Below are 24,914 nucleotides of genomic sequence, written 5' to 3'. Positions count from 1 at the left end.
CGGCCCAACTCCTTATAGCATGATTATTTATTTTAGCAATGCAACTCTACGCATTTTGAAGTGTCCGCTTCTTGCTCACGAGCAAGGAGCGGACACTCCGAAACACGTAGAGTATAAGAAGTTGGGCCATGGTGTGTTGTTCATTGAAATTTGGGACGACGGGTTTGTGGAGATATATATATATATACATCCACAGCACAAACTCTCCAAATGACAGGAGCCCCCGTCCCTGCAGGGCGGCTTCAAAACGGGAATGGAGAATCCCGCAAACGGCTTCGCGCCGACAACAAACAGGAAATAATGAAGCCACAACTCTATGACTTTCTGGCATTTATTTCCAAATGGGTTGGCAGCATGTCAGTCCTTACGCGTTTCAGCAAAAATAGCCTTGTTCACAGGTGAGCAATATTGTAGTGCTTGATTACTCTGTGCTTTATACCAAGTGGTCATGTGACTCGGGTAAGAAACTACTATACCCAGCATGCACCAGGATTGTTAAAATAACATCCGAGCTGTGTGAAATGTTCATTCTGCTTAATAGCGTTTTTTAACACAGTCTCAATGTCTTTGAAATAAAGTGCACGTTGCAGAAAAATAAAAGTCACATCTTCGTTGCATATTTACCAGCTTTGATCATTCCATGCTGCCTTACTGCAAATCCTTGCTTCCTTCGAAATGCCAGATTCAGTCAGAGTTGGCAGGAAGAGTAAATACCCCTCCTCTCCCTTTCTCTTTTCCTCGTGGACAAATACCTTGGAAATCCATTCAGGGTCACACAAGGGCGAGCGGGACATGCTCCTCAATTTAAATCCACAGCACAAACTCTCCAAATGACAGGAGCCCCCGTCCCTGCAGGGCGGCTTCAAAACGGGAATGGAGAATCCCGCAAACGGCTTCGCGCCGACAACAAACAGGAAATAATGAAGCCACAACTCAATGACTTTCTGGCATTTATTTCCAAATGGGTTGGCAGCATGTCAGTCCTTACGCGTTTCAGCAAAAATAGCCTTGTTCACAGGTGAGCAATATTGTAGTGCTTGACTACTCTGTGCTTTATACCAAGTGGTCATGTGACTCGGGTAAGAAACTACTATACCCAGCATGCACCAGGATTGTTAAAATAACATCCGAGCTGTGTGAAATGTTCATTCTGCTTAATAGCGTTTTTTAACACAGTCTCAATGTCTTTGAAATAAAGTTCACGTTGCAGAAAAATAAAAGTCACATCTTCATTGCATATTTACCAGCTTTGCTCATTCCATGCTGCCTTACTGCAAATCCTTGCTTCCTTCGAAATGCCAGATTCAGTCAGAGTTGGCAGGAAGAGTAAATACCCCTCCTCTCCCTTTCTCTTTTCCTCATGGACAAATACCTTGGAAATCCATTCAGGGTCACACAAGGGCGAGCGGGACATGCTCCTCAATTTAAATCCACAGCACATACTCTCCAAATGACAGGAGCCCCCATCCCTGCAGGGCGGCTTCAAAACGGGAATGGAGAATCCCGCAAACGGCTTCGCGCCGACAACAAACAGGAAATAATGAAGCCACAACTCAATGACTTTCTGGCATTTATTTCCAAATGGGTTGGCAGCATGTCAGTCCTTACGCGTTTCAGCAAAAATAGCCTTGTTCACAGGTGAGCAATATTGTAGTGCTTGATTACTCTGTGCTTTATACCAAGTGGTCATGTGACTCTGGTAAGAAACTACTATACCCAGCATGCACCAGGATTGTTAAAATAACATCCGAGCTGTGTGAAATGTTCATTCTGCTTAATAGCGTTTTTTAACACAGTCTCAATGTCTTTGAAATAAAGTGCACGTTGCAGAAAAATAAAAGTCACATCTTCATTGCATATTTACCAGCTTTGCTCATTCCATGCTGCCTTACTGCAAATCCTTGCTTCCTTCGAAATGCCAGATTCAGTCAGAGTTGGCAGGAAGAGTAAATACCCCTCCTCGCCCTTTCTCTTTTCCTCGTGGACAAATACCTTGGAAATCCATTCAGGGTCACAGAAGGGCGAGCGGGACATGCTCCTTAATTTAAATCCACAGCACAAACTCTCCAAATGACAGGAGTCCCCGTCCCTGCAGGGCGGCTTCAAAACGGGAATGGAGAATCCCGCAAACGGCTTCGCGCCGACAACAAACAGGAAATAATGAAGCCACAACTCAATGACTTTCTGGCATTTATTTCCAAATGGGTTGGCAGCATGTCAGTCCTTACGCGTTTCAGCAAAAATAGCCTTGTTCACAGGTGAGCAATATTGTAGTGCTTGATTACTCTGTGCTTTATACCAAGTGGTCATGTGACTCGGGTAAGAAACTACTATACCCAGCATGCACCAGGATTGTTAAAATAACATCCGAGCTGTATGAAATGTTCATTCTGCTTAATAGCGTTTTTTAACACTGTCTCAATGTCTTTGAAATAAAGTGCACGTTGCAGAAAAATAAAAGTCACATCTTCATTGCATATTTACCAGCTTTGCTCATTCCATGCTGACTTACTGCAAATCCTTGCTTCCTTCGAAATGCCAGATTCAGTCAGAGTTGGCAGGAAGAGTAAATACCCCTCCTCTCCCTTCCTCTTTTTCTCATGGACAAATACCTTGGAAATCCATTCAGGGTCACACAAGGGCGAGCGGGACATGCTCCTCAATTTAAATCCACAGCACAAACTCTCCAAATGACAGGAGCCCCCGTCCCTGCAGGGCGGCTTCAAAACGGGAATGGAGAATCCCGCAAACGGCTTCGCACCGACAACAAACAGGAAATAATGAAGCCACAACTCAATGACTTTCTGGCATTTATTTCCAAATGGGTTGGCAGCATGTCAGTCCTTACGCGTTTCAGCAAAAATAGCCTTGTTCACAGGTGAGCAATATTGTAGTGCTTGATTACTCTGTGCTTTATACCAAGTGGTCATGTGACTCGGGTAAGAAACTACTATACCCAGCATGCACCAGGATTGTTAAAATAACATCCGAGCTGTATGAAATGTTCATTCTGCTTAATAGCGTTTTTTAACACAGTCTCAATGTCTTTGAAATAAAGTGCACGTTGCAGAAAAATAAAAGTCACATCTTCATTGCATATTTACCAGCTTTGCTCATTCCATGCTGCCTTACTGCAAATCCTTGCTTCCTTCGAAATGCCAGATTCAGTCAGAGTTGGCAGGAAGAGTAAATACCCCTCCTCTCCCTTTCTCTTTTTCTCGTGGACAAATACCTTGGAAATCCATTCAGGGTCACACAAGGGCGAGCGGGACATGCTCCTCAATTTAAATCCACAGCACAAACTCTCCAAATGACAGGAGCCCTCGTCCCTGCAGGGCGGCTTCAAAACGGGAATGGAGAATCCTGCAAACGGCTTCGCGCTGACAACAAACAGGAAATAATGAAGCCACAACTCAATGACTTTCTGGCATTTATTTCCAAATGGGTTGGCAGCATGTCAGTCCTTACGCGTTTCAGCAAAAATAGCCTTGTTCACAGGTGAGCAATATTGTAGTGCTTGATTACTCTGTGCTTTATACCAAGTGGTCATGTGACTCGGGTAAGAAACTACTATACCCAGCATGCACCAGGATTGTTAAAATAACATCCGAGCTGTATGAAATGTTCATTCTGCTTAATAGCGTTTTTTAACACAGTCTCAATGTCTTTGAAATAAAGTGCACGTTGCAGAAAAATAAAAGTCACATCTTCATTGCATATTTACCAGCTTTGCTCATTCCATGTTGCCTTACTGCAAATCCTTGCTTCCTTCGAAATGCCAGATTCAGTCAGAGTTGGCAGGAAGAGTAAATACCCCTCCTCGCCCTTTCTCTTTTCCTCGTGGACAAATACCTTGGAAATCCATTCAGGGTCACACAAGGGCGAGCGGGACATGCTCCTTAATTTAAATCCACAGCACAAACTCTCCAAATGACAGGAGTCCCCGTCCCTGCAGGGCGGCTTCAAAACGGGAATGGAGAATCCCGCAAACGGCTTCGCGCCGACAACAAACAGGAAATAATGAAGCCACAACTCAATGACTTTCTGGCATTTATTTCCAAATGGGTTGGCAGCATGTCAGTCCTTACGCGTTTCAGCAAAAATAGCCTTGTTCACAGGTGAGCAATATTGTAGTGCTTGATTACTCTGTGCTTTATACCAAGTGGTCATGTGACTCGGGTAAGAAACTACTATACCCAGCATGCACCAGGATTGTTAAAATAACATCCGAGCTGTATGAAATGTTCATTCTGCTTAATAGCGTTTTTTAACACTGTCTCAATGTCTTTGAAATAAAGTGCACGTTGCAGAAAAATAAAAGTCACATCTTCATTGCATATTTACCAGCTTTGCTCATTCCATGCTGCCTTACTGCAAATCCTTGCTTCCTTCGAAATGCCAGATTCAGTCAGAGTTGGCAGGAAGAGTAAATACCCCTCCTCTCCCTTCCTCTTTTTCTCATGGACAAATACCTTGGAAATCCATTCAGGGTCACACAAGGGCGAGCGGGACATGCTCCTCAATTTAAATCCACAGCACAAACTCTCCAAATGACAGGAGCCTCCGTCCCTGCAGGGCGGCTTCAAAACGGGAATGGAGAATCCCGCAAACGGCTTCGCACCGACAACAAACAGGAAATAATGAAGCCACAACTCAATGACTTTCTGGCATTTATTTCCAAATGGGTTGGCAGCATGTCAGTCCTTACGCGTTTCAGCAAAAATAGCCTTGTTCACAGGTGAGCAATATTGTAGTGCTTGATTACTCTGTGCTTTATACCAAGTGGTCATGTGACTCGGGTAAGAAACTACTATACCCAGCATGCACCAGGATTGTTAAAATAACATCCGAGCTGTATGAAATGTTCATTCTGCTTAATAGCGTTTTTTAACACAGTCTCAATGTCTTTGAAATAAAGTGCACGTTGCAGAAAAATAAAAGTCACATCTTCATTGCATATTTACCAGCTTTGCTCATTCCATGCTGCCTTACTGCAAATCCTTGCTTCCTTCGAAATGCCAGATTCAGTCAGAGTTGGCAGGAAGAGTAAATACCCCTCCTCTCCCTTTCTCTTTTTCTCGTGGACAAATACCTTGGAAATCCATTCAGGGTCACACAAGGGCGAGCGGGACATGCTCCTCAATTTAAATCCACAGCACAAACTCTCCAAATGACAGGAGCCCTCGTCCCTGCAGGGCGGCTTCAAAACGGGAATGGAGAATCCTGCAAACGGCTTTGCGCCGACAACAAACAGGAAATAATGAAGCCACAACTCAATGACTTTCTGGCATTTATTTCCAAATGGGTTGGCAGCATGTCAGTCCTTACGCGTTTCAGCAAAAATAGCCTTGTTCACAGGTGAGCAATATTGTAGTGCTTGATTACTCTGTGCTTTATACCAAGTGGTCATGTGACTCGGGTAAGAAACTACTATACCCAGCATGCACCAGGATTGTTAAAATAACATCCGAGCTGTATGAAATGTTCATTCTGCTTAATAGCGTTTTTTAACACAGTCTCAATGTCTTTGAAATAAAGTGCACGTTGCAGAAAAATAAAAGTCACATCTTCATTGCATATTTACCAGCTTTGCTCATTCCATGCTGCCTTACTGCAAATCCTTGCTTCCTTCGAAATGCCAGATTCAGTCAGAGTTGGCAGGAAGAGTAAATACCCCTCCTCTCCCTTTCTCTTTTTCTCGTGGACAAATACCTTGGAAATCCATTCAGGGTCACACAAGGGCGAGCGGGACATGCTCCTCAATTTAAATCCACAGCACAAACTCTCCAAATGACAGGAGCCCCCGTCCCTGCAGGGCGGCTTCAAAACGGGAATGGAGAATCCCGCAAACGGCTTCGCGCCGACAACAAACAGGAAATAATGAAGCCACAACTCAATGACTTTCTGACATTTATTTCCAAATGGGTTGGCAGCATGTCAGTCCTTACGCGTTTCAGCAAAAATAGCCTTGTTCACAGGTGAGCAATATTGTAGTGCTTGATTACTCTGTGCTCATATATATATATATATATCATCAGCGCAACAAACTTATGAGATGTAACAATATAGAAATAATAGACAAACAACATAGAACTCCATGACTTTGGTGACTTTTTCTGCACACTTATTGGAAATCAATTCTTAGTAAACTTATGGCACTGATGATTCAATTTATTAGCACTTTTTGCACATCATTAACACACATACTCATACGCCAGGCACAAGAGATTTATACAACAAAATTAAGAGACATGAAAAATAAGGGACTCGGTTGTAAATAGATCAAATTTACATCTATTTTAGTAGATTGGTTTTATCTCCGATTTTATTTGTTTTGAACTGATATATTTATTTAATCACCCACTTATCGAAATGTGAACTCTCCGTAGAATTGTTGCATAAAAAAGGAAACTATATCTGTATAAACACAGGAAGACTGCCAATGTAACTTCTTTATGTCTATGGCGTAAAAATGCACAGGTGATTTCACTTGTATTTGCACAGGGCACTTTAAAAAGATCGAGTGTAACGTAGGACTTTGACATGTGATCAAGGCTCCCGGGTGAGCTGAAACGCGTCATGCCGATTTTGCACAGAATAAAAGAATAAGCACTTACGCTGTGATCCGTCTCCGTTGTTTGGACAATCCAGAGAGGCCAACCGAAATTCATGGATATATATATATATATATTTATATATACATGAAAGTTCCAAACCAAAGCAGTCAAAGAAGTGGTGCTCTCTGGCTGCTGGTGCAAGCATTTGGGATACTACCACCATCCCCAACATTTTTACAACCATGAATAAATTAGAATGCTGCACTCCCAGGGGGTTTTCAGATCACAGATTTTAAATCAATAAAATCTGAAAAAAACAAAGGTTTAAAGTGATGGTATAGTTAGGTGAATATGTCAGTGCCAACATAATGTTTTGAACTCAAAAGTGGTGCGCACCCGGGGCATGTACCAATCAGCACATTGGGGGCTACATGGGTAGCCCCAGGGCTCCCACAGCCCAGGCCGGCTCCCCGCATGTTGCAGGAGCCGGTACTGCTCCTACTCAATGGGAGTCATTTTTAAATCTACTTCCAACTGCAAACATTCCTTCCCTGCCCACACTGCTGCAGGGAGGGGAGGCCTGTTTGCTCGAGCCTGGCAGGAGATTTAAAATGCTCGTGCTAGGCAGGAGCAAACATATTTCCCTGACTGGGCTAGTGAGGGCAGGAAAACAACTCGGTCCTGGGTATGCACTCCTCGTGACAGAGTAATTGAGCCGGTCATTTTGGATTGCCATTTCTTTTCATTTTTGCCCGGGTCGGGCAGGAGTACCCCAGGACCACAGCAAAAATCTCAGATTTTGTGGGGGGCCCGGAGATGGGTGGGGGGACCCCTCTGAATCCCCCCACAGGACCTAGGGTGGCAGTGTATCCTTACTCATAGGAGTGCATATGTTTCCTTGCTCTCTTCCCTGATTGTTCCTGTGTTCCCAGTGTGCTCTCATTTTGCTACCTTTCACCAGCCATGATACTTCCCATCACACTTCTTCTCCCATTCTAAATTAATGTATTTTGCTTTATTTTTTTTACCCTTTTCAGTTTTTACAAGAGCACAGTGGCTGGAAAGTTCTACAGGGATGCTTGCTTTCTTTTTAGGTTTCGTCTGCACATGTAATCTTTTGTTTTTAATATATCTTAAAAAGGACCTTCACTTTTTATTGGTCCGTATGCTTGCCAGTTTTCTTTCCGCCGTTTCTACTGGTTGTAGCCTGTTCTCCATATTCTTTCTCTCTTATCATTTTCCTGTGGCCTAATTAGCCGTTCCCATTGACATTTTTGTGCAGGGGCACAGGGACAAAAGCTTTAGGGACCCCACTATACACAGTTTATTGATAAATGTTACTACTAGAATCACAGTACCAAGTGCAGTTCTCTAGCAGGCACTAGGATCATGATTACAATTGTGCAGCAGGTGCACTGACACCGGGACCAAAAGCTACATTCACACCACTAAACACCAAATATTCGCTATATTTTACTACTAAACAGGCAGTCACAAGTGTAGTTACATTGCAGGCAATAGGGTCATTATTGGAATGGTACAGCAGGTGCAATGACACAGGGGCCAAAAGCTCTAGGCACACCACTAAACACCTAATATTGCTGCATTTTACTACTAAACATTACCTTGCAGGAACTAGGGTCATGATTTGAATGGTGCAGCATGTGCAGTGGCACTGGGCTCAAATGTTGTGGAACTTTTTTTCCATTCAGGCTGCACAGCGTTTACTGTTTACCAATACTTATCTTCCCCTGGCTGCACGCATTTATAATGTGCTTGCTTAACTCTGCTCTTGTGGGTGGAACTTTTAACAAATGTACACATTCTCTATGATATTCTCCTGCTAATGTGTAGCACCAAGGTAGAGTACCTGGCGTCCCTCGGATGCACTCCTTTTGGGTCCGCGGGGAGCCTTAAAATTGTATGAATGAATTTCACGAATTCTTTAGAGTATGTAATCCAACGTATGCTTTGTTTATATTGAAAGAATTTATTCAAAGTAACAATGAAGTAGATTCCGTCCTTCATGGGTAGGGAACATGAATGAATCAATTTTTGAAGGTCACATAGTAATCCCAATGCATTTCGAGTCTAAATGACTCTTCATCAGGAGATAATAGTCCTAGAAATAAATGTTATAATCAATATCAAGACACAAAGCATTACAAAAATGATATATGGTGAGGCTACGTATTGTGAAACAAGAGTGACCAAATTCAATGTGCAAACACGGGAAAGTCAAAGCGTGTGAAGAAATATGGTGAAATCAAGTGGTTAGTGAGTGTGGTTTAAAAGAAGAAAAACATGCATCCGAGAGACGCCAGGTACTCTACCTTGCAGCCGCGGCCCGTGGAGGGAGTTCCGTGGGGCGGAAAGGCGGGGCAGGGGAGGGGCAGGGTGGGGGGTACTAAAAACCGGAATATGGATAATTGGAGGTAAGTAAACAATTAAATAAATAAAACGAAATTCGTAGTGCGCGCTGCATCGCAAAATGCAATGCAGCGCGCGCTACGAATTATCTATATTTCGGTTTTTAGTACCCCCCACCCCGCCTTTCCGCCCCACGGAACTCCCTCCACGGGCCGCGGCTGCTACCTTGGTGCTACACATCAGTTTTGTTTCAGTCCCTTCCGGTCAGAGGGATATACCTAATTTGCACCCAAAGTCACCCCACAACTTTGATAAAATTGAGATTGACTTCTCGTCTACCTGTGTGCCTCACTATTCATTATCACATTCTCCTGCTAATGAAATTGCATTTTCTTCTGTGTCCTTTGTTTGTCGCTAATAAAATCATTTTTTCTATGTCATATATTTGACGCATTATGTAGCGTAAGCCTAAACAAAGTGATTGAAATGCTTTACATGGTGGTGTTATGAAGGAATATTTAACCCTCTTTATCAGTTGGGACAGTTTCTGTATAACATTACAGCACCAGACTACTGCCGCAGAGTCCTAGATTGTAAACACGGTCATGTGCCTGCTTTAAAGGTATTCCTCGAGTTTTGTGAGTGTAGCCTATTCCTTCTGCTGGCCGGGAAGGGAGGCTGTATAGTTTCAAGAGCAGTGAATTCATAAATTCCAGCTCCTGGGCATTGTTGTTGAATTGTGTCAAAGCTTGTCTTTGTGAGCAAGCATGTTTGGTGACTCTATGTGATTTGTGCTGCTATTACTTTTTTGGAAGGTATCTAATATTTTGGAATACTTTTAAAACAAAAAAACAGTTTTTTCTTCTTTGGTGCGAGTTCTCCACTTTTTTAACACCGAGCATTTAGCTTAGTAAGCAGGTAGGTGGTAAGACTGGCTTTTTTTTGGACTGACCTTTACTGGGCAGATTGTATTGTTCTAGCATAATAATTTCTTTCTTCATTCGGATGAAAACACATCCACAAAAGATACAATTATACAATCATACAATATAAAAATCATTACGTACGGATAAAACAGGGCAACGTAAATAAAATAGAACAACATGAGCTACCCAAACCTCCAAATCTGTGGCTATACTCCCCATCGCACCAGCAATAACTTCATAAGGACAAAACAATGGAAATCAACCAATCCTGGATAGCCTAGATCAATAGGCTGCCCGCAAAAAGCCTATTACTGCGTGAGGGTTATAGGGGTTTGGTAACAGCTGCAAGTGCAAAAGTGCCACTTTAGCCTTCCTAAACTTCATACTCTTTAATAAAGGCCAGAGATATCACTTTCTTGGCACTAAAAACAGATTACATAATAAAACAAAATGAAGTGTGTCCTGTGGAGATCTGAGATTGCTGCCACAAACACCTCTTTGGGTTGGAGGGAGAAATCCAGCCAGAGATGCTAAAAGGTGGTGCAATTGATTGAATCTAAAATGTGTGATTAAAAATAACCCTGGGCATAATTCGTGTAGTCGCTCTACGTGTAGCTACGCGAAGTGCACTTTGCACTATGCACGCTACGCGTAGCTACGCGAACTGCGTAGTGCGGTAGGGAAATGCTGTTCGCAATGATTGAACAGTGCCGGATGCTTGTCCGCACTGTGCAATCATTACGAACGGCATCATGCACAGTGCAAGTGGTCGTTCTCGAGCAGCAGCTTTCTCAACGCGGACTGGTAGTTTCTCATCGCGAGTGGTCGCGAGCATACACGACCACTCGCAATGAGAAACCTGACCTCCCTGCGTTGAGAATCTCACCGGGAGATTTATTTTCCACGCTCGCGATCGGCAACTTGATGTTGCCGATCGCGAACGGGGAAAAAGTCTTGCCGGGATGTTGATTTTGCTCGCTCGTTGAGAACCGCGACGAGCAAAAAATGCCCGCTACGCTACGCGTAGTTGCGCAAACTACGCACACTCCGCGAGCGTAGCGTAGTTTTCCACCCAGGCCTAATTAAAAATCTGTCATGGGCGCTGGAAAGTGCAAAAAGATATGGCTCCATACCCAATATGGGCTTTAAGATTGCATAGGCCCTCACAGTCAGTTTACCGAGCACCCTAATTTCACGCTGGGCAATAGCAAATTTAAAATATAGGTCTTTTATTACAGGTACAACCCTTGGGCTTAAAGTGTTGTTTGTGAAAAAAAAGTCTGGCCTCCCTATGGCCTTGAAGGATTCCTTTATATACTGTATCCAAGGGATTTGGTTACCGTGTTCAAGGGCCAGACAATCTGCTAAGATTTGGCAGTTTAAACCCTTAGCTTCGCATGTCCATATCTTTGCCCAGCAAAGTAGGGGCTTAATAGCCACCAAGACTGTCAAATACTCAACCCCTAAATCTTTATGCACCGACCAAGCTGGTGTGCCTTGGGGAACTCACAGGAGCCGGCGCAAAACTTTTTTTCCGCCACCTGTAACCTATAGAAAGGAACGTACCCCCAGACCTCACTGCTATATAAAACTTTCACAACTGCCTTAGATTTATACAATTTTAGAATAATCTCTTGGGCCCATGAGCCAAGTCTGCTCGCAAAGCTGGAAATAGCCCCCACTGCTTTATTCAACTCACTAAATTTCCCATCTAAGAGGGCTCGCCACTGCAATCGTTCATCGAATAACACACCTAAGTAAGAAAAAAACTGACCCTTAGTAAAGATATGAGGACCTGCTTTGAAACTTTTCAATCAGGGCCCCCAACAGCCGGCAACTAGCACATACGACTTAGCAAAGTTAACAGACAGATCCAGTCTGTCCATTAAAGACACAAAGCCATCTATTAAAATCTGTAGGCCCCATGCCGTGCGGGCCATAAGGATCGCATCATCGGCGTAAAGTAAAAACTGGGAGGGTTCTCCTCCCCACTCTGGGAGTGCCAATAAGTCCGCCTTAAGGCTGTTTATATAAATGGAAAATAGAAATGGAGCTAAAATACAGCCTTGGCGCACCCCCCTAGTGCACATAAAATACTTTGTAAGTGTCCCCTCCTGTATATATCTCACTGCTGCTGTCATCTGGGCATGTAGTGATAAAAAGCAAATTGACAATACGGGGGTCCACTCCCAAGGGAATCAAAATGTCCCACAGCTTGGTCAACTCGATCAAAAGCGGACATAAGTTCCATGAAGGCTAGATACAAAACACCCGGTTGTGTCAGTGGATATTTAGCTGACAAAAGATAAAGATTGAGACATTGATCGGTGGTTGACATGCCTTCACGGAAATCAAACTGAACGTCTGATAAAATCTGATTGTCTGTGGCCCACAGAGAAAGTATGGCTAGAAGGACCCGCTCAAGAACTTTAACAACCACATTGATAAGGGAGATTGGGTGATATGATTGCAGATCATCCTTATCCTCTTTTTTGTAAATCTGGATTCTTGTAGTGGTGGACCAGAAGGGCGACATTCCCTTTATGGATGCCGCATTTACTACTTGAGTTAAAAGGGGGGCCCAGACCTCAATATTATCACAGAAGAGATCTGGGGGTATTCCATCTGGGCTGGGGTCCTTATTTAGCGCTAGCAGTTCTATACTTGAACGTACCTCATCCAGAGAGAAGCTAATAGGGATTAAATCTGGGCTGAAGGGTATGTCTACCCGTGAATCTCCCAGAGAGCCTGCAGCATAAACCTTTTCAAAATGAGAATCCACCAGAGAGCCTGCAGTACAGACCTTTTCAAAATGAGAAACCCACTGATCTGGGGAAATAAGGTGGCACACAGTCGGTCTAGCAGGATCCGCAAAGCAGGGATTGTTAATGGTCTTCCAGAATAATGTTGAAATTCTCAACTCCCTCACTTTAGATAGATCCTCCAAAGCCTGTTTTTGCCGCTGGCACCCGCATGCTTTCACTGCTTCCTTGTAAAGACGCCGGTACTGAGTCACACTATCTTTCTCACCGGGCAACTGCTTCAAGGCTAACTTTGACCTCCTCAGTGCTTGCAAGCACTTACGATCAAACCACAAGTGAGAAACCTGGGGATCTCTCACTGTCTGTGTAGATAAAAGGCCAGACACTACCTGGGCAATGAAAGTAAAAGAACTTAATATATCTTTGCTCAGGGAGTAAGGGTACAAACAAAGGCACTAGCAACAAACACGTTATATTGTTTTCCGTATTTTCCGTTGGCCTTATGAATAAGCAACGTGGTAATTGAGCGATACTCTGTAAACTGCAGTAGGAGTTATTTACTAATAGAGAGAATTATGCTGTTCATCTTTCCGTGGATTTAAAATGCATTCATATTCATTTGCATACTTTTATCATGTTTTTCAGTTTAATAATTGCAAAAAAGGGTATGAGTTCTCTAAAGTAATTTAAACAGCCTCCTGTATTTTCATTGTTATATAATATAAAGAACATCAACTGCACATTCTTCAAACAGGCAAACGCTTTGTCTAATTTAGCTCGCTTTAAGCCTGGTATTTTAGCTTAATAATTGCTAAAAAGGGTTTGAGTTGTCCAAAGTAATTTAAACAGCCTCCTGTATTTTCGTTGTAATATAATATAAAGAACACCAACTGCACATTCTTAAAACTGAGAAAGTGCAGTTATCTGGCAGGCACCAGCGTAAGGATTTCAATGGTGTAGCAGGTGCAGTGGCACCGGGACTTATTATTACAAATGTATTGGGGAAAAAACACAGTATTTTTTACAGCATACAAAGTATAAAGCACAATAATTGAAAATGTCACAGAGTACTGTTTAAATAAAGAAACATTGTACACCATCGGGAACACAGTGCCAATGACAACGCAAGTGCAAATATTTACTATATGCTCATTATTGTTTCAGAGTTTATGTTCATCTTTACGTTTTTTCGCAATACTAAAAAAAATATGCAGTGCAAAATAATTTTTAAAACTTTGTAAGGGAAATCTGTAATAAAAAAAAAAACTTGCCCATTGCAATAAAACAATAATCTCACTTTGAGTGTGTTTCTTTCACTTATATTACACAACTGCTCGAATGCTCATTTGAAAAATGTTAAGTTCATTTTTATTTGTTTATCTTAACAATGGACAAAAACCAAACAACACCTTTTCATCTAGTTTTCACAATCTTGTTTCTTAGGATTTGCAAAAACAGTGTTTACGCTGTACTTGTATGGTTTTTCCTCCACTCTTTACCTATTCTCCCCATAGCTGCGCCACTTTCAAGCCTACTTATCAGGTACATTTTTTTATATCTTTGTCCTGCACCATTTACCTAATCTCCCCACTTTATAATACCACTAGTAACAGCACAATATACTGCCTTAGTGTACATATACAAGTAATACCACTTTGGCAGACTTTCTGTAACTTATATTGTACTCAGCAGGCTACAACGTATAACAAAAAGCTCATTATTAATTACATAGGCGAAACCTGTTGTATTTACTAATATACATGTTCACTCTTATGCACACTTTGATTTACATTTTTACTTTTAATTTATATATTTTTATATGGCTGTCCATGTTAGTACCATAAAAAAACATAGCCTCCATGCGCCATGGCACACCCACGTGCAATGGCGGCCATCTTAAAATGGGTTTGCTTTAAATAGAATACTCATTGCAAACTTACCAGCCATGCATTCGCATCCGTGTGCATAGCTCAGGCTTTTATGATGAAGAGACTTATGGGTTTGCCAGTGATTATACTTGTTTGCTTATGTTCCTCCAGAAAATCATTTATGGTATACCTTTAATTTAGTACTTTACTACATATGTTGTTCATATTTGTTGAACAAGTAACTTAATACAAAAAGCTTTACGATGGAAATGTTCCAAATACATAACAATGTGGTTATGTATTGATGAAGTGAGAGATAACGCCACAATTCGTCATAGGCCAGGGCAGAAGAGCAACATAAAGATTAAGAACATTATGTTTGTAAAGTGCGAACAAACGTTTTAGCAGGGGTCAGATTAAAAGCTCTTTTACATATATGCTGTAAAGAAAAAAATATGTGACATTAATGTGAAAGCTTACTTTCTGACAGCCTTCCCCATCCATAGACAGTGCAAACAAGGCCGGGTTCAAATAATTCATCCAGAGCTGGTAGACACGCTGGCTGCACACTTGGACCTAAAATGTAAGACATGCATTTTTTACACATTATTTTTTTTTAATTGTTAACATAACAAATTGTGCTTTTTTAAAATGTAAATTTCTCTAGTCCTGATTAGAACTGGATTACTAGAAAAAAAAAGCTGGCTTAAGAGCTGAGATTGCTCGAATAAACGCTAAACTGAGAAGGTTTTTAGGCCAGTGGCGGCTCCTCCGATGTGGCAGTGAAGCATCGCCTCACCCCGCCAAACGAGTTTAAACCCATTTTATTATTGTTTTATTTTCTTGTGCCGTGGGGCCAGGGTAATGACAGCCTGTAGGGGGAGTGGTGGGCACTGCTATTCACTGCACATGTTGGTTTGGCCGGACGTCTCAGACCAGCCAAACACACGTGCAGTGGAGCTCTCTCAAACCCCAGCTGCATTGCTGGGTTGGAGAGAGCAGGCACAGGCTCCCAGTCTGTCCTGGAGCACAAATCATTGGCTCCACAGGCCAATCCTGAAGTTGCTCTCATTTATGAGAGCAGCTTCAGGATTGGTCACAGGGCAGGCTGGGAGCCTGTGTCTGCCTGCAGCGGAGAGAGAGGAGCAGAATGCGGCAGGTAAGTTCTTTTTTTTTCTTTCTATTTGTCTCCTTGATCCACCACTCCCCCACCTCCATGAGCCCCTCTGCACCTCTTTTCCTCGACATGAGCGGCTCCTGTGTTAGGTACATAAACATGTACAAAGTCGGAAATATTTGTAGTTGGTAAAATGAAGAAGGAGTTCTGCAGCAGACACAGGCATTAACTCACCCATACTAAAGTCTTGCTACCAATTAGGGCCAAATCTAGATCTTGGCGAACAGTTTACTTTATCTCAACGGTGAGTGATATCCGGTCCGCCGAAATATACATCGCATAGGATATAATGGGATGTATATTTCGGCGGCGGGATATCCGTCACCGCTGTGATGGGGTGATACATCCTCCAAGATCCAAATCAGGCCCTTAGGCTTTGTTGTAAAGCTGAGATGAGGGGCCTGATAAACAAACGAAGGCTGTCAAAAGCCCAATGCAGCTGTAGTGTAGTGCAGGGCCACGTTGAGTCCCTCCAAATTCTGGACTATTTGACAATCCTTGTTTACAACCAGGCAGACACTGTCCTTCCCCATATACGTTTATAAAGCAGGATTTCGTCTTCAGTGGTACAGCAATGGGCTGTGAAGGAATGGATGGGGCCGCCATGGGACAGAAGTCTTCCATGCTGGCTTCAGCTTTCTCAAAGCAACACCCTTAGGAAACAGGGGCCTTATAAGTGTTTAGTCATGCAACAGTTGCATAACTAAATACTTATAAGGTCCCAAAAGTGAGACCTATTGGCTATGCCGCAAAAGTGATCGCGATCAAACATCAAAGTTTGAAAGTGAAAGTAATCGCGGCGCGCGCACCCGCGCACATGCACTGTAGTTCTAGGCTGGCCTGGTAGAACTTTTTGGAGCCCTCTCAATAAGTCTCGCCAGACCAGCGCATGTGCTGGGTCAGGCGAGACCTAATAAGGGGGATGAGAAACTCAAAGGACACCATGGCCACAGAGCTGAATTTAGAGGCAAATACCAGCTGGATTTGGTAACGGTGGTAGCAGGCCTTTATCATCACGACAGACGAACGACTGTGGGAGGTGGCATAAAAGGGAGGACTAGAATTACCTGCACCTGTTCGCATTTTACTTTAGAAGATAAGGTAGAGTCATGGTCTAGATTAAGTTACATATGAACAAGGTCAGTAAATAAATGGTGTTGTTCGCTAGCTGGAAGAGTTTCAAAACATTGAGGGGCTTATTTACAAGCCCCTTGCGCTGCTGGTGTATCACTTTTTCCCCATATTAAAGGTGACGCACCATTGCATAAGGGACTTGTAAATAATCCTCTTAGAAGTTAGTTGAAGATCAGCAATGTGGGTGAAGCCACTGAGATCATTGAATGGTGGGATGCCTAAAACAATGCCTCGAATTGGGAGCCCATAACAGGGGGTTAGCTTCACTACAAGGCTGGGTATAAAGCTGTGACAGGCCATGATAATGGTTGAATACTAAGGGCCTCCTTTACAATGAGGCTGCGCCACCGGAGTGTCACTTTTTGCGATGCTTCGGTGGTGCAGGGATCTGCTCCATATTTACCAGGCAGCACTAAGCCACTTTGTGTGGCTTAATGCGGCCTTGTAAATATTGCTCCCTTTAACAAAGTTTTCTGTGTTAAAGGGGCATGCAATGTGTGTTCCTGTGTGCGCTCCCAGCAACACCGATGGATTTTTGACACTGCCCCAGATTTATGAGGAATTGTAACTCTGAGACAGCACCAAATATTTATACCTCTGCAGGCGCAACGAGGAGAAATATCATTATTTGTCCTTGTTTTTCCTTTTTCTATGTGTGCCGCATTCTGCAGCACACACAGAAAGAGGAAAAAGCCTATTGGGATTGTTTTTGTACAGGAAGTTTCCCCTTCCTGCACAAAAACAATCATCCCTGCGACCCTTGCACCCTTGCACCATGGCTCAAAGGTGCCTGCGTTGGTGCACAGCTGCCCAATGCGTGCCGGCCCAGAGGAAAAGGTCAGGAATGCGCCGTATCTGATAGATAACCACATTCCTACCCTTGTCTTTTGCTGTAGGGTAGCACAGCAGGAAGGACTGCTGAACTACCCCATGGCAAAATCATGTAAATAAGGCTCTAACTCTGTAGTACATCAATGTGCGCCATAATTGCATGGACCATACTCCATATTGGTAGCATAAACGGTTATTAATGCCGCTGAGCAGCTGTCTAGCGCAATAACTTGTAAGCCTCTTCATTCGATGTGAGGCAGGATGCAGCAGGTTGTCAGCATGACTTAACTGGCTGCATCCTGCCTCACGTCATGATGTAATATACAGTCGGGGGCTTATTTATGAGCCCTTTGCATTGCCGTTGCGTCACTTTTTGTGACGCTGTGACGGTGGCGTTAAAAATGCACCACGTTGCACCATATTTACAAAGTGACATATCTAAGCAGATGTGCCACTTTGTAAAGCCCTGCACTACATTATACCTGCGTCAGGTATTATGTATGCAGGGTGGGCGTTCCCCTGCAAAAAAGGGTCGTAGAAGTGGCACAATGAAATCTATAAGATTCGCAGTGCCGGTATCCCACCATTGATTGGCCTCCGCCACCCAAGCCTCCATATGCCGTGTCCGCAACACACGTTGCGGGCACTCTTCACCTCTCACTCCATTGACCCGATCTCACCATTGGTCCTCTTTAGATACTGGATGCTCACAACCAGATACACAAATTAGCATTTTTTGAATTTGCTTACCTACCTCTACTATTTTCAGGGCGATGTGGGTTTCCTGCTTCGACTCAGACCCATGTAGCACACACTGCTTACATGGCAAGGGATAAGATGTGGGCATAAGATATGCCAGCGCAGCGCTTGCATTGATTGGGAACCTTGAATTTGTGTTGCTGTTCTGTCCAATGGGAGCTGAGTATATACAGCTTGGGAATTGGCAGCAGGAAGCTTCACCACAGTTGTGCCCTGCTGTCTAACAGGAGGTGTGACGCCAGGGGCTTCCGGTGGAGGCGCAGAAAGACTCTAGGGCTTATTTACAAGCGCCTTGCGCTACCGGTTCGTCACTTTTTAATGCAATAAAAAGTGTCGCACCGTCAAGGGGCTTGTAAATAAGCCCCATCTATGAGGAAGGATTACTTTCATGTTAGTTTGCAAGGCAGTTCCAGCAGCTCGTGGCCACTCAAACCTGCACGTCGCCATAAAGAACTCGCCCCTTTGCATTTCACGGGGCATGTCCATTCAAATTTGCTCTGAAAATCCACAATTGTCCACTATATGATTAAAGCTGATTCAGTTTGCAGGCCCTGTGGGGCTTACTTACAAGCCCCTTGCGCCACTGGTGCTCAAAAACATCAATGCGAATACCATCTATATTACTTTGTGAAGCCCTGAAGAAGTCTCTTTTTAGAGACGAAACGCGTTGGCTATGATCTTCCATTCTTATGAAAATATTAAATAAAGACACTTTTTCAAAGAAAACCACACCGATGATTTGGACATCCTTTTATGTAGTCACTGGTTCTCGAATGACTGATAATATATGGTTATAACCTTCTGAATAGTGCTGAACCCTTTTTGTGTTTAATGTTGTGATAGGACTTGTTCCTAGTTGAGGAGCGTAGAGGGGAGTGCTCCTTGGTTCGTTGCACTATGGGATATTAAAAAACACTTTTCATTTGTCTTGTGCGGTCTCAATAGCCTCTACCCTCATCCTGTTTACACTAACATGTTAGAATATGATAAGGTTTCTTCAAAGTTCAAAAAAGTGTATTTCTTTAACATGCAGAAGCCTTTCAGCTTAGTTTAGTTCATCAGTTTATATTACTGCATTTAGAAGCATTTATTCAAAGTGATTATTTTTTAACATGAACTTAGAAACATTCATGCCCCTCACCCTTGACAACAATGCCATTAGTGTACTAAGAGGCCTACTCAGTTGTGAGGAGCACCTCATATGTGGCATAGATTCATATTATGCATAGCACAACATTATAATCTAATAAATTATACACAAGTGAGGCTTTTGTGTAGAGCCTATCCTCAACTCATGCATTTAAAAGTGCTCCCATAGGTGATAATGAAGAAAAGAGCAAAATAAAATATTTGCCTAGGATCACACACTTTGGTCAAGTAGGAAAGTCGAGATTGATCCAATGATTTTTACTTTAATAATTGTGCAATTCAGCCACTAGATTTATCTCTGTTCTGCTTTTCATCAAAGGTTAATGATTCATCTACTTGCCGCATGACGTTAGGGCGCGGGTGGCAGAAACCACATGAAGGCTCTCCTTTCTTTGCTCTCAAGTACCAAATTGCTCAAATTGGACGTCAAGCTGAGCCAAAGCCTGGCATCTTGCCCAGGTCTTGCTCAAGCCTTCAGTAGCTCGTCCGCCTCTATAATGTTCCCCTACAACTCTGGCTACCTTCAGTTTCAGATGCACCCTTTGAAATGCCATTTATATTTCTACATACATATTAGCCCTTATTCCCAGCTGCCTGGTAAATGGTGTGATATTTATGCACCTTATAAAATACAGCTCTGCAGAGTCAGAATTTATTAGGTGTGATGAATATTACTGATTACATGTTTTGAGTAATAACATGCATATTTTACAATCTTGGGCATGCAATCCTGGGCATTTTTCCCCTAATACATATCTGCAGGTTTGACCTTCCTCTATTTCTTACAAACCCCTTACTTGCGATATGTGCGGTAACAGTAGTTACCCCACATTCCATAATTAACCAGGCCGCTAATAATAAAGGCCATTGTGTTTAAACTGGATGCTGTCTAAACACAAAATAGTGTACAATTACAAAGTTCACAAAACAAGTTTGGAACAAAACCCAAGAAAGGTCTTCTAAAGCAAAGAGACATACCTAAATATCATTAATGCTGTATTGTTGAGGATTGGCCAGTCTGTGTGCTTAGTATTGATTGGTCTCTGTGACCAGTTAGCTCTCTCGAAGTATTGGGTTTGCCAGGGAAATTTATTTAAACCTGGGTATGTCTGTTTTGGGAAGGCATGGTGGATGAATGCACATGATGTGACAAAGACACAGAAACACAGTGGCTGAACCTCCTCTCGATTCCTTTATGGTCTTCTGCTCACATTTGTTTGATATGTTCATAGCTTGTAGGGTCCCTATGTTTTGTGTGATGTCTTCCAGCAGTCCACGCTTTTTGCCCAACCCCATCCTTTCTGAGACTTGGAGGTATACTTTTCCAGTTCTAAATATGGTCTTCCACGAAGGAGATTGCAAAGAGCTGTTGGCTAAAAGGCCAGGATTCGCTGATGGTGTCATACATGCCCTGTTGATGACATGAAGTTGCCCATCATAATATTTGTTCTGATTTTTATTTGTTCCAATCATTGACTCCTTGTTTGCTGGTGCTTTTGAATGGTAAACACTGCTTCAGTTCTTCCTCTTGAGTGTGCCATAAGTCACATCCAATTTTGGTCATCAAGGCGATAACTAGTTGGTATCTTCCTATTGCTATAATCTTATAATATTGATGATTAATCTTACAGTTACTGGCAAGTTTGCGGCTTTCTATAAGATATGGTGCTCTATAATGCTTTACTACTACAGTATAACCCCTTCCTGTCCTCCAGTCTCTCTATTCTATTAGGGGAAAAGAGCCAGATTTAGAGTTCGGGGGAGAGTATATACTCTGTCAGGATGACAGAGTAAGGTACTCTGTTGCCCTGATGGCATACCCATCCTTTAGAGTTGTCCGCAGGTCCAGCACACAACTCTAGTTATTGACAGCAGCCGTCATCCCATCGGTTCCTGTCAATGTGTTAAAATGTTTGACTGACAGCTATGTACGGCTTCGTCAAACATGACTGCCGCCCATCAAACCTTTAACAAGCTTTAATTTCTTCAAGAACAAAAACCCAATGTGGGATTTTGTTTTTGAAAGCATAAGAAATAATGACCCCCCCACACCATAGGAGTTTTCTGCAATAGTGCAGGGGTCATTTAAACATTTTTACTGTCCCTTAACGGCACATTTTTTGCAACGGGAAGGGATAGTAAACTCTAGCTATTCGACTACCCACTCTAAATTGGGTGGGCAGTCTAATGGCCAAACCCTGATGGCCCTTACTATCTTTGGCCATCAAAGAAGTTTGTTAGCGATGGAAACAGTGTAGTGTCCATCACTGACATAGTTAAGGGCAGTCCGACTGTAAAACAGGCTTCAGTTTGGTGGAGAGGGTTCTCTGTCGGCGTTGCAATGGAGGATCTTCTCTGCCAAACTCTAAATCAGCCCCAAAGTCCCTTCTTTGGAAGAACAGCTTCAGACTCCATCTAGAGTGCTGAGAATCCCAGAAAGAGCAAATGTTTGTAAAAAGTAGTTTCAATGACATCATGTTTAAATCGTTTTATTTAAAAATCTTTTTAAATATTGTGTGGGTCTCAGAAAAGTTAGAATTATGTTATTTTAATATTAACATGACATTGTGTGAGTGGGTTAAAATAAATATAAGACGATTGAAATACTCTTAGCAGGGCCATATAATAAATATAATCTCTGAGAAACAGTCTCATAGAAATTACACAATACAAATTAACCTCCATACATATAATTACATTACACATCAACGGTCAGTAAACATTTTCTCAAATTATAAAGTTCTATCAGTTTCTGCAATTAGAATCCTAGGAGAGAGGAAGGAAAGCACAATATGAAAGGAAAGTATGCAATTAATATAACATAATAAAGAGTTAAATACAATAGAGGAAACTGGAGTGACCAAAGAAATTATGTCTAAGTAGCAATCTCACAGTGTATGTATTATAGTAAATGCTTACGATCACTACATTGGGCATTGCTAGACAAATTGATCTGCTTGGACCTAGAAGGAAAGAACATTCAATGTGTTCAAATAAAAGTATCATAATTAATACATTAGCTATCATTGAACATAATAGACCTACTAAAGTCTGTAAAAAAAAAGTGCTTTCAATTCGTGCATATAAAATATTAGAACTGCCTAGCATTAAACAAAATAACTTATGCTACTTTCACAGCAAATCGTTTCAGTGTTGATTTAATGAAACATCCAAGAGCTATTCCAATATCAAAAAATTAAAACAGAATATTTAAACTTCTTGTCTGGTGTGGAATCCATACTTTAAAAATACCGTACAACTTTAAAAATACCGGACGGTTACACATAAAGCCAGGGCCGGCTCTAGGGCGGTGCGACCGGTGCCACCACACCGGGTGCTGACTTTGTGTGGGGGCGCCAATATTTATGGTTTTAAAAGCACCTGCTGCTGCTTTCCTGACCTCCAGCAATTCTCAGCCAACAATAAAAATGTCAAAATGACTCCAGTGATTAATGTGCCTCCTGGAGAGAGAGCGAGATCGGAGGTTTATGTAATGGAAGTTTCTACTCATTCTAAGGTAGGGCAGAGGGGTAATATACCTGTTGCAAAGACTGTGCATATCACAAAGTGCATATAATGGAATGTAAATAGGTCAGTGGGTTACTATATTGTCAGAGAGACCATTATGTTGCTAGCTTTTTATGAGTTAAAATCCTAATGTAGAACAGTGAGCAAGTAACTGTAATCAAAGAGCTGCTTGAAAACGGCAAGGTATAGGCTGGATCGTTATGATTTCAACCAGTTTTTCATTATCCTCATGTTGCAAAATGGGTTCATATGGGTAGAAATCAATTCTTATTAAATAAGAGAACCCCCCTAACCATGGTGTTAGGTTTTAAATTCTAAGTTTCTGATTCTCCTGACCAAGCATTAAACTATCCTGCCTACAAGTATGGATGACCTATGACATCTATACCTTCTTGTCCTCTGTCTTATGTAACATTTCCTATACTTAGATTTACACACTCATGATGGATTGTCTCTGTGTAATGTTATGTTATGTTTAATTTATAAAGCGCACGGCTACTCAAAGTGTCCCAGCACACACACATCAGAAACTAATAAAGCAATGTTTTAAGCTTTTTCCTAAAAAGCAATGGATCTTGAATGTCCCGGAGTGCCAATGGTAGCACATTTCAAGCCAGACCGGCTTTACGGACAAAAGAACTCCCGCCAAGCCTTTGACGCTTAAACCTAGGAATCTGCATCAGCAGCTGGTCAGAGGAGCGAAGCTGTCTACTAGACCTGTAGAAAACAAATCTCTTTTGAAGATAAGTAGGGCCTAAACCATACAGGGCCCGATGTAGAATAGATAACATCTTAAATTTCAGCCGAGATTCAACTGGGAGCCAGTGCAAGCTATGTAAATGGCTCCAAACACTATGTGTGGAAGAAAGACCCAGAAGCAGTCTGGCTGCTGAGTTTTGGACCACTTGCAGCTACTTTACCAGGTAACCTGGACTACCAACCAAAAGAGCGTTGGCATAATCCAATCGAGATAAAATCAAAGCCCGGACCACAGTTTCCTTGGCACTGACAGGCAAAAGAGGGAGAAACTTCCTCAAAATGTTCAAAGTGCCAAAGCAGGTTCCTACCAGTTTCTTCACCTGTGTTGAAAAGATCAGGGTTTCGTCAAACCAGACACTGAGGTTTTTTGCGGTGCCCTTACCCATAGGAGGTCGGGGAAAACCCGGAGGCCATAACCTTTCCATAAAGTCCACTGGGAACGAGCCATACAAAAGCACTTCAGATTTTCTTCATTGCACTTCAGTTGTGCACTCACCAACCAGTGGAACACGTCAGACAAACAGTGCTGTGCTGCCCCAACCGAGTCGTCACCCTTCTTCCAAGAAAACAAGAGCTGAGTGTCATCTGCATAGGCAATGTGGTGTAAAGTGTTTTGACACCTGACACTGATAGGAGTGGCACTATAAAATGAATTAAATGCATCTGAGAGAGAGTGGCTATGGAGGCTTGGGGGGCACTGTGAAAGGATAGTTATGAAAGAACCCATAGTGGAGGTGGTCACTGGGGGCGCCAACAAGCATTGTCGCACTGGGCGCCACCAGTGCTAAAGCCGGCCCTGCATAAAGCCAAACATGTAATTTGGAAGATCCCTTTTGCCATTTGCATTTTGGCCTGTTATTTAGAGAAGAACCTTACCAGGTTCAAGCTTTGACTTTGCCATATAAATGAACTCATATTCATGCTGTACATTAATAGTTGCTAACCTGATTTTTGCCTTCTCAAATTCTTATTGATTTAAATAAACCTTCTTGGTTTTGACTTTGTATTTAGGTCTGTTTTCCTTGTGGAGCCTAATATGCTTCACATACTGTAATTTGCTTATGTCTTGTTGACTGGACTCAGTGCAGAGCACC

The 24,914-nt window shown here is 42.4% G+C and overlaps 1 protein-coding gene across 1 annotated transcript in view; it reads right to left on the bottom strand.

Annotated features, from left to right (window-relative positions):
* OVCH2 (ovochymase 2) overlaps positions 1–24,914 on the bottom strand; it is an 881,024-nt gene that overhangs the window by 612,174 nt on the left and 243,936 nt on the right. The window contains exon 5 of the mRNA XM_085648218.1: positions 14,964–15,059. Coding sequence (XP_085504344.1) covers positions 14,964–15,059 — 96 coding nt within the window. The remainder of the gene's footprint in view (positions 1–14,963; positions 15,060–24,914) is intronic.

The sequence above is a fragment of the Triturus cristatus genome, chromosome 3_2 (assembly GCF_964204655.1).
Source record: "Triturus cristatus chromosome 3_2, aTriCri1.1, whole genome shotgun sequence".
Lineage (NCBI taxonomy): Eukaryota > Metazoa > Chordata > Amphibia > Caudata > Salamandridae > Triturus > Triturus cristatus.
Note: the sequence above shows the minus strand (reverse complement) of the source record. Positions and strands in the feature narration are given on the sequence as shown.